The sequence below is a fragment of the Eretmochelys imbricata genome, chromosome 2 (assembly GCF_965152235.1).
Source record: "Eretmochelys imbricata isolate rEreImb1 chromosome 2, rEreImb1.hap1, whole genome shotgun sequence".
Taxonomy (NCBI): domain Eukaryota; kingdom Metazoa; phylum Chordata; order Testudines; family Cheloniidae; genus Eretmochelys; species Eretmochelys imbricata.
This window is the reverse complement of record NC_135573.1, coordinates 82,255,891-82,267,157: the sequence shown is the minus strand read 5'-3', so window position 1 is coordinate 82,267,157 and position 11,267 is coordinate 82,255,891. Positions and strand designations below refer to the sequence as shown.

Sequence of the window (11,267 nt, the reverse complement as noted above, 5' to 3'; positions counted from 1 at the left end):
TGCTTCCTCCTCATGTCCAGGCCACCTGGCCAGTGGCTTGGCATGATCAACTCTAAGGCTGGTAACTATGATAGCAACCTTGCAGAACCTGTGTATGTGTGTTTGTATGAATGAATGTGTGAATAAATATGAGATTGAATGGAATGTTATAGCTATAACCAACTGCTTACTATGATTCTTTCTGTATTCACAATAAATGTGGTATTTTGCCTTTTCCCCTTTAATAAGATCCTGCTGGTTTTTATTTTATTGGTATAACAAAAGAAGTTAATGAATAGGCTCATAATCTTCAGTAAGCACTAGATTCGGACCTTGCAGCAGTCTCAGGGCTGCTCTAAATTATGTGCAGCTGCCTTTTCCTTCCTGCCCAAAAACTATGCCAGAAACTGGGAAGGAGATGGTATAGAGCTACAAGCAGGTGGTGAAGCCAGCTTTATAGCCCTTGTGCCAGAAGAATTGTGCAAGAGGACCATAGTAGCTCCAAGGATTTGTCAGAGCATCAACAAAACAAGGAAACTGACTATATACAAAGTGCTGTCATGTGCACAAAGCAAGAAAACTGAAAAAAATAGATTTCCCTCTGCCACCATCTCTTTCAGTTACTCATTTTAGGTATTACTTGGGACAATAGCAGAGACAAAGTTTTAGATGGAAATGTGGTTTTAAAGTTGACAGTGTCATAATCTCCTGACTTTCTAATGTATATTTTTTAAAACTCATATATTCTTGTAGGTAATATACACATAAATTATAGAATTATGCAATTTGTTATTTGCCACCTTTATATGGAATATGTATTACATATATAACACTACACAGGATTACATAAATTAGGAAATACAAAATGTGTTGGTTTAAAATTACATAGTTTATTACAGTATTATATTTCAACAGAACCTTTGGTAATACATAAATACTACAAATTAGGTAACAATGTTAAAAATAAACATGTAAGACAAATATGGTATTGGCATTATAAATAAATAACAACATTAATTAATTAATTAATTAAAAAACAGCCCTAAATCTGAATATTTTTTCACAGGGTAAAACAGCAAATGAAATTATCAGTCTAATACTGCTGCAGTCCATGCTTAAACCTAAAGATTACTTTGACGAATCAGGCCTGTTTTGTATTCCTTCTATTTTCATATTTCAGTATTTTTCTCATCAATGCCCTTAGAAATGGGTCAACTTGTAACATGCTTTAAAATATCATAAATGTGATTTTTGAGAGTTAGTTACTAAAACTGTTATATTGCAAGTCATCTAAATTGAATCTCCTAAAAATGAACTGTCTTAAATTAAACTCCTGAGGAATTATAACCTGTTTGCTTAATGGTTTTGGTTAAGTGCAATAGAGTGCTGTTTTATTTAAGGTCATTCTTGATAAGGCATATTAAAAAACTACAAAAGTGACAACGTAATATTTATTTCTTGCTACAAAATTTTAGGCAAAAAGTATTTTTTTCACATAGTAATGGATTTCATCCAATTGCTGGCTTATTTGCTGTATACACAGTAATTAAAATTTGTGCACTAAGCTGAGCTGCTCTTGTCAGACCATGCCACTGTGCTGAAACAGTGGGCTGGCCAAGATGCCTCAGAAGAGCTACATGCTGCAGATTTTGTTTCCATGCTCAAACACAGCCTGCACAAACTGCTTGAAGACTCTGTCCATGTAAGTGCATTTCCTTGGCCACATTCCTTCTAGAAAACCAATATGGCCTCCATAAGAAGTAAGAACCAAAGCAACATTTGGATTTTGTTTGGCAGTTTCTATGGGTATAGCTAAAAGAAAAGAAAAGTATAGTAAGTCCCCCATCTCATTATTTATCTCTAGTAAATACCATGCATTCTAATCATACAACAGAAATACAGAAAAGGGTATTGCAGGATTGGGATGTCAAAAGATACCTCACTTTGAATCATTACTCACATCATTTGTGCAAATTTCTAGATGATGCACTGATTGATCCTCTTCTCACTCACACTGATGCAAAATAAATGTAACTGAAGTCAATGCAGATTTACAATGGTGTAAAAACAGTGTAAGTGAGAGGAGAATCAGGTCCATAGCTTTACATATGTGCTTCAATACTTGGCAACAGAAAATGATGGATTAACAATGAATAGTCCTTGTTCTTGTTAGATTAGGTATGAACCCTGAAGTCATTTTAACATTTTGTATTTAATATATTTCTGTAAATAGTATTGTAAGAATTTGTTTACTTTGGGAATCTGAGTTCAGTGCTTATCAGAGTGAAAGGCCAACAGCTATAGATAGCGAGATGTTCAATGTACTTATACAGCTACGTCAATGCTCAGCATCAGTACAGGGTTATTAATACCAACATTATTATGTATTATTTGTATTACAGTAGCACCTAAAGGCCTCAACCAAGATTTGGGCCCCAGCCAAGATTTGGGTTCCATTGTACTTTGATCTCAATGGGAGTTAGGTGCCTAAATACTTTTGAGGATCTGGGCTCTAGCAAGAGACAGTGCCTGCACAAAAAAGCTTACAATGTAGACAGGCAAAGAGTGGGACGGGAAAGAGGCACACACAGTGACTTCCCCAAGGTCACACACCAGGTTAGTGGCCCTCTCTAGGTTAGCGAATGCTAGTAAATGAGTTACTCAGAATTAGATCTGCTGTCTAAAATTAGACTCTAAACTGTGCAATGATTTGGGCATATGCATATATAGAGATTACAATGAATGATTTTTGATTTCAGTGAATTCAGATAGTCAAAAGTATTCAGAGGTGAATGGCTAGTACATTGATCCACTGGGTCACCTATTGCAGAACCCTTGATAAAAGAAAAATAAAGGTAAATTAAAATCAGATTAACAATATAGAAAGCACATGTATTCACAAAATGACAGATAAATGCAACTGTCTGACTATTCTCATACGGAATAACTATCTGACATGACATGACGTTACTGCAACTTAATGGAATTGTTCATACTCAGGGTGGAGTGATTAGTTATTTAAAGGAGTTGCCATTGAAAAATGAGTAACAGAGGTTTAATGTGTGTTAAATGTGTTTATTTTTTACATAGCAAAAGGCCCTGATATACGCTAAGGGCAGAAGCCTTAAAAAACTGCAGTTTTCAAATATTATGCTTTTTTGCAGGAATGGAAAAAATAAAACTAAAAAAAATTGTGATTAGGTTCTACAAAAAAACAATTTGCATTATATTTTGACGGAAATGAGTAAGTAGAATTAAACTAAATTCAATAATAAATTCACATAATGCAATAGTCTGACACATAGGGCCATTGATGCCTGCTATTGAAGGGTTAACTACTCTTTTGTGACACAAAGGCCTATTGATGCCAGAGTGCAAAAGGGTCACTACTCTGTGTCAGCAACTCCTATCAGGCCTAGTAAACTCACTACACCCAACACACTACTTTCATATAAGACACCAAAATGTGTCTTACAAAGTCTCAAATAAAAGCTGATAACACACTGGCCATTAATTCATTGTGAAATGTATGTACTGACACTATATAAGGAATTGTGTATATATACTGAAATTATTTTTAAAGTCTGTAACAAGGCAGAGCAGACAAACAGGTCTTCTGCCAGAAAAAGCATGTCTCTTCACCTATCCCTGTCTCTGATGTAAATTAAGCATTGTAAAACAATGGAAGCCCCATCTGCATGTAGAGCTAACAGGAAAAACAGGTTGATTGGGGGATGTGAAACCAACTGGGTCAGGGAGCACACTGGAGAACAAGTAACAGGGGAAAAGAGTCTTATCTGGGGATGCACTTCCAAAGGGGCATGTCAAAGATTTACTGGACTATACAAGGAAGGAAAAAGGCCCCCTTTCCGATCCTTCACTGAGGGAGCAAAAAAGATATTGCTTTTCACATTCATGAAAATTGGATGCTGGCCATGTGGACTAGTGATGCTGGGAGGGTTGCTTTAGGTGAGAAATTACTTTAGACAAGGATTTTAGACTGTTAGAGTTAACTTTGGACTCTAAGAAACATGTTATTCCTTTTGCTTTACATGTAACTTGTTGACTTTGCTCACTGTGTCTTACATCTTAGTCTTTGTAAATAAACATATTTGTTTCACTATAAGTAGATTCCAGTGCTGTGTTTTTGTAAGGGACCTGATCCTTAGTTGTGTCAGTCAACCTGTGTGACAATATATTTGTGGGAGTGTCCAGTGACAGGGGATGTAGTGGGACTCTCACAGAGGGAGGGGCTTGAGAGTTGGTGTATGTCTGTCACTAGCCTGAACAAGAGAGGGAGAGGTCTGTGGAGACCTGGAAGTCAGTGCTTGACTGTTTCGAGAGGCTGTTGGTTTTAGGGGGCTGAGCTACAGAAGGCATCAGGCAAGACAGCTTCACACTAAGGACAGGTAGTGGTGGTGAGGTGCCTCACAACCCTGAGTACCATGGGGGAGCATCACAATGCTACCTTTGTTCAAAAGCTAGTCTATTCTTTATGTTTTCCATCTCTGCCGAATTAAAAAAACAAACCAAACACACACCCCCAAAGGATAGAGCAGCATGAAGTTTGCTAATCTTCTACTCTCATGTTTTCCATCCCCTTCTTTTGACTCATTTCTCTATCGTCTATCCATGAATCCCTTACTCCCATTTTCTGACTCTTACCCCTCTCCCTAATCTTTTTATCCTCTCTTTTTTTCTTTGGTCTCTCCTGACTGCTTCATTCCATTGAATTGTCTGCAGAAAGGGATGCAGAGTGAAACTTAACAATGATGTATTGTAAATTTAAACCCAAAAGAAACAGAGTGAAGAGAGAAAGATAGTTTAGTAAAATTTACACTGTGGTCTGAAAAGGGCACAGATATTAATGGAGTGGAGTGGTACAAACATGCTGACAGGGCACTAAACTGCAAGGTCAGAGTCTCAGATGTGATATAGCATTGTCTCTACCAGCACCTGGCAGACCATTAGAATGAGGAAATTTAAGTCACACTGCATAATATGCCTCTGAAAGGTAGTGATCAAAGAAAATGATAATTCAACTATAGAGTCAAATATGACACTATGATAACTGGCACTACTGGTGCCTGTTTTGTTTTGTTTTTGGACAGGTGAGGGTTTTTAGGCAATTCAAAATAAAAGCTGAAATTGGCTATATCATGCCTTTCCTCATACAATGAATTGTCTGGATTACTCTGGGTAAGAAAAATGGCTTGGAGTTAAAAATACTTGATGCAAATGACACTTGCTTTTATTAGTTATATACTTTGAGAACAGTCAAGATTTGTATATATACAGCTGTATATTCATACAGCTGCATCAGCCATGCGTGCACCAGGTAATTTAAACTGAAACTGCCATCACAGAGGCATGCCTGGAAATAAGAGATACAGCTTCTTCATGTTGGATCAAGACCCCTGTGGACATTTTTCTGATTATGGGTCGAGTCCATGATGTCTTCCACCATTATGTTTACAAGTGCAAAAGATATCAAAAACTGCATTTACAGATGATGTGAGAGCAAATGACTGCAATTAAAGGAAGCAGATGCAGTGTCTGCATTTCTTATGGTCAATCAGCCTTGAACAATTTAAAATGGGGATAAAAGCTTCTAAACTGTAATTAGAATGTTAAGTGACACACCTCTGGTGGATTTGCACCTCATCTAACAGACCACTTTGCAGACAGGTGTAGCCAGCTTCATACAGGGAGTTGTCTGAATACAGAGCAATCCTGGAGTAGCTCTCCTTAGAGAACCTTCTCTGCTAGGCTGAGGTTGTGTTTCCAAGTGGCAGCATTCTAAGTTTGATCCAGTCTGGAACTGTGGAATTCTAATTTTCTGCTACTAATGGGGAACTGAAGCATGCATGGAAGGTTGAGAGGAAACCTCAGATTTACTGGAAGAAGTATGAGGAGGCATGCAAAAGTAGCCAATTCCTGCAATCAGTGGAAGCCTGGGGTCCTCCTGATCAGAGTCATTCCTAGCTCAGCACAGGTCCCCAAAGTCTAGTAGAGGATTAAACCTCAGAAAGGGAACAGGGGTAAATAGTTTTTTTATCTCTGCCTTGAAAAACTTCTGCTATCCAATACATCATCACTTTCTAGTAGTCAAGTAAGTGACAGCTAAGTTACTAAGTTTCAGAGTAACAGCCGTGTTAGTCTGTATTCGCAAAAAGAAAACGAGTCCTTGTGGCACCTTAGAGACTAACCAATTTATTTGAGCATGAGCTTTCGTGAGCTACAGCTCACTTCATCAGATGCATACCGTGGAAACTGCAGCAGACTTTATATATACACAGAGAATATGAAACAATACCTCCTCCCACCCCACTGTCCTGCTGGTAATAGCTTATCTAAAGTGAGCATCAGGTTAGGCCATTTCCAGCACAAATCCAGGTTTTCTCACCCTCCACCCCCCCACACAAATTCACTCTCCTGCTGATGATAGCCCATCCAAAGTGACAACTCTTTACACAATGTGCATGATAATGAAGTTAGGCCATTTCCTGCACAAATCCAGGTTCTCTCACTCCCTCACCCCCCTCCAAAAACCCACCCCCATACACACACAGACTCACTCTCCTGCTGGTAATAGCTCATCCAAACTGACCACTCTCCAAGTTTAAAACCAAGTTAAACCAGAACATCTGGGGGGGGGGGGTAGGAAAAAACAAGAGGAGATAGGCTACCTTGCATAATGACTTAGCCACTCCCAGTCTCTATTTAAGCCTAAATTAATAGTATCCAATTTGCAAATGAATTCCAATTCAGCAGTTTCTCGCTGGAGTCTGGATTTGAAGTTTCTTTGTTTTAAGATAGCGACCTTCATGTCTGTCGCTATCTTAAAACAAAGAAACTTCAAATCCAGACTCCAGCGAGAAACTGCTGAATTGGAATTCATTTGCAAATTGGATACTATTAATTTAGGCTTAAATAGAGACTGGGAGTGGCTAAGTCATTATGCAAGGTAGCCTATCTCCTCTTGTTTTTTCCTACCCCCCCCCTCCCAGATGTTCTGGTTTAACTTGGTTTTAAACTTGGAGAGTGGTCAGTTTGGATGAGCTATTACCAACAGGAGAGTGAGTCTGTGTGTGTATGGGGGTGGGTTTTTGGAGGGGGGTGAGGGAGTGAGAGAACCTGGATTTGTGCAGGAAATGGCCTAACTTCATTATCATGCACATTGTGTAAAGAGAAAAGGAGTCCTTGTGGCACCTTAGAGACTAACCAATTTATTTGAGCATGAGCTTTCGTGAAAGCTCATGCTCAAATAAATTGGTTAGTCTCTAAGGTGCCACAAGGACTCCTTTTCTTTTTGCGAATACAGACTAACACGGCTGTTACTCTGAAACCTGTCATTGTGTAAAGAGTTGTCACTTTGGATGGGCTATCACCAGCAGGAGAGTGAATTTGTGTGGGGGGGTGGAGGGTGAGAAAACCTGGATTTGTGCTGGAAATGGCCTAACCTGATGCTCACTTTAGATAAGCTATTACCAGCAGGACAGTGGGGTGGGAGGAGGTATTGTTTCATATTCTCTGTGTATATATAAAGTCTGCTGCAGTTTCCACGGTATGCATCTGATGAAGTGAGCTGTAGCTCACGAAAGCTCATGCTCAAATAAATTGGTTAGTCTCTAAGGTGCCACAAGGACTCCTTTTCTTTTTGCTAAGTTACTAAATTAATCAAAATGAGTGGCTGAACAGATTTCTTGCCCTTGGTTTAATCCCCTCCAATAATATTTCTCTATTTTCTATGCTGTATGAAACATTACCTACCTTTGACAGTAGGAGGAGCAAGGACCAAACAAATGCCTGAACATACAAAAATTTAATGGAGAAATGCAGGATAGAATCAGATTTTAAGGGGAAAACACAATCACTACAAAAAATTGTAATGTTCTATCTTTCGGTTCTATACAATACCCCCACACCAGGATATGTTTGTCTCTATTATTGTTTGTTTAGCACCAACAATGGGCGCATGATGAATTAAAAAAAACAGTCCTTCTGCAGCCCACTGTTCAGTGTGCATTGTGTCCCCCTCCGAGCCAGATTCATAGAGGATATGAACCTGCTACAACTGTCAGTTTTAGCTTACGCTGTAGAAGCTTGTATTTTAATTCGGGGGGTCCTGGGTTCAGTTCCAAGATGATTCTTGAGCCTGAGACCTCGTCTTTAACTGAGGTGTGAGGAGAAAGGAGGTTGTATAGCCCTCACTAGAGGCCCTTGGAAGCATTATGCTGGCAGGAACCAGGAGGAGTAATGAATGGATCATACTACATCCAGGAGCATGGGGAAAAAGTGATCTCACTGGTGGTTCCACCAATACCCATTTTACAAATGTAGCCTGTGCTTCAAACCACACAGCTCCACAATCAATAGGCAGTGCATGGGTTTCAGGTCTATGGTCACACCAAGATACTCCCAATCAAGAGTGGTGTGTGTTGTTTGCCAAAAGTGGTAGCTGCCTGGTCTCCACTTCTTTACACTACCAGTGCAGGAGTCCTAAGAGGGACAAAAGAGGTCTCTCCTTCCTCAGTGTACCTTCACTGAAGCAGGCATAGCTGATTTCCAACAACTTTTTGTGTAATCCTACTTGACATTAGATTTGTGTAACTTTTAACATATTCATGACACATATAATCTTCCTTCAGTTTCTTTAAACTTCGGTTCAGTACTCTAACCTATTTGCACAATCTCCGTGGTGTCCTAGATTTTCTTATGAAGATCTGGGTCAATTTACAATGGCAATAGCAAGTTTCCCTGCATCAAACCAACATTTTGTACTTCCAACTGTCAGCGGTCTACTGCAGAAGATTGTGTCGTTAACTACCTCTTAGCCTGGCTAGTTCCTCTTTTACAACTTTACTTTTATTCACTGTCATATCACTCCGAGGAAAATATAGCCATCATGCAGACCACAGGACCAAAAAAATCTTTAACCATGTTGTTAACTGACTTAAGAGGGTCAACAGTAAAAGCCTGATTGCTCTGTCAGGTGATCAGAATAAACTATTTTAAAAAATCTATTGTGTTTTTCCAGCTTAACTGTTATTAGCTGGCATTGCTGCCTGTTGGGCAGCTTCATCCTCCAATCAGATTTCTACTAATATTGATATGGGATTTCCTGTATAAGATCATATCATATGTATCCCTTCTGCTGTCCTGGACCAACAACACAGCCATGTCAGCACTTTGGCCCATGTGCCATCTGAGATTGAAGGATTCTAAACTTCCTTCCTTGCCCTATCTTTAATCATCAAAGGGAACCAAATGATTTTTGCATTAGGCATTGGACTTTTATGTCTCTGAGGTCATTGCCAGCGATGGCTATAGAGGAGTTCAAATATCCTGAAACATGAGCAAATCACAGTATGACATGTTTTATAGGGGCTCGCTTACAAGAATGCTGATCAACAAAAGAACTAAGCATTTTTCACCTTGTATTAGTTAGGCCTCTCCAATAACTTCAAAGTTTATCAGAGTGGAAAATGGAAACTAAAAATACCAGTAGTGATGTACAGTAGTAGTATTAAACACATCTCATTCATATATAGCCTGTTCTTAGATCTATGCAATTTTCCATCTTACTGATTGCATACGTACATACATACAGGTATAAAGAGAAACATAAAAAAGCCACAACTTACCATGACCTGGTGAAAAAACATCATCCAGAGAGTTTAGACATAACACGGGAATTCCTATTGACTTCAGCTTGCGATATGGACTAGCATCTACATAGTAATCATCAACTGTACAGTAGCCAAACATGACTGAGGTGAATTGCTTATCAAACTCCCTAATGGTTTTAGCCTGAAAGTACAGAATTCAAAATCAGGAACAACATCAGTATTTGGAAACCAAAACATGAAATCAAAAGAGAAAAGATCTATCCATCTACCTTCATGACAAGATTCATATCAAATAATTTCTCTAACATTTGTCGATGTCTGGAAAAAAATGAGGGGAGGGGGAAGAAAAAATGATTTTACAGATGTAGAAGTCGTCCGCCTTACAAATACATACTCAGAAATAAATATAATCATAGAGTAAGAACATTTGTTTTATTTCTCAGAATTATAAATCCTTCTGTCCTGGACACTAATCAATGTGCACTTACTTCCAAATACAACCAGAAACTAGGGCTGTCAATTAATCGCAGTTAATTTACGCAATTAACTAAAAAAAGGTAATTGTGATTAAAAAAATTAATCGTGATTAATCGCAGTTTTAATCACATTGTTAAATAATAGAATACCAATTGAAATGTATTAAATATTTCTGATGTTTTTCTACATTTTCAAATATTTTATTTCATTTACAACACAGAATACAAAGTGTATAGTGCTCACTTTATATTATTTTTATTACAAATATTTGCATTGTAAAAATGATAAACAAAAGAAATAATATTTTTCAGTTCATCTCATACAAGTACAGTAGTGCAGTCTCTTTATCAGGAAAGTGCAATTTACAAATGTAGATTTTTTTGTTACATAACTGCACTCAAAAACAAAATGTAAAACTTCAGAGCCTACAAGTCCACTTAGTCTGACTTCTTGTTCAGCCAATCACTAAGACAAACAAGTTTGTTTACCTTTATGGGAGATAATGCTGCCTGCTTCTTATTTACAATGTCACCTGAAAATAAGAACAGGTGTTCGCATGGCACCCCAGCATCGCTATGTATTTATGTGCCAGGTATACTAAACATTCATATGCCCCATCATGCTTTGGCCACCATTCCAGAGAATGTGCTTCCATGCCAATGACGCTCGTTAAAAAAAAAAATGCATTAACTGAATTTGTGACTGAACTCCTTGGGGGAGAATTGTATGCCTCCTGCTCTGTTTTACCTGCATTCTGCCATATCTTTCGTGTTATGGCATTCTCGAATGATGACCCAGCACATGTTGTTCATTTTAAGAACACTTTCACTGCAGTTTTGACAAAACAAAGAAAGTACCAATGTGAGATTTCTAAAAGTAGCTACAGCACATGACCCAAGGTTTAAGAATCTGAAGTGCCTTCCAAAATCTGAAAGGGACGAGGAGTAGAGCATGCTTTCAGAAGTCTTAAAAGAGCAACAGTCCAATGTGGAAACTACAGAACCCGAACCACCAAAAAATAAAATCAACCTTCTTGGTGGCATCTGACTCAGGTGATGAAAATGAACATGCGTCAGTCTGCACTGCTTTGGATCGTTATCGAGCAGAGCCTGTCATCAGCATGGAAGCATGTCCTCTGGAATGATGGGCAAAGCATGAAGGGACATATGAAACTTTAGT

At 38.4% G+C, this 11,267-nt stretch overlaps 1 protein-coding gene across 1 annotated transcript in view; it reads right to left on the bottom strand.

Moving 5' to 3' along the window:
- Positions 1-974: 974 nt before the first annotated feature.
- The window catches only part of ABHD3 (abhydrolase domain containing 3, phospholipase), a 34,027-nt gene continuing 23,734 nt past the window's right edge, over positions 975-11,267 (bottom strand). The window contains exons 7-9 of the mRNA XM_077810382.1: positions 9,881-9,929; positions 9,627-9,792; positions 975-1,791 (exon numbers count right to left, since the gene is read on the bottom strand). Coding sequence (XP_077666508.1) covers positions 1,613-1,791; positions 9,627-9,792; positions 9,881-9,929 — 394 coding nt within the window. The 3' untranslated portion in view covers positions 975-1,612. The remainder of the gene's footprint in view (positions 1,792-9,626; positions 9,793-9,880; positions 9,930-11,267) is intronic.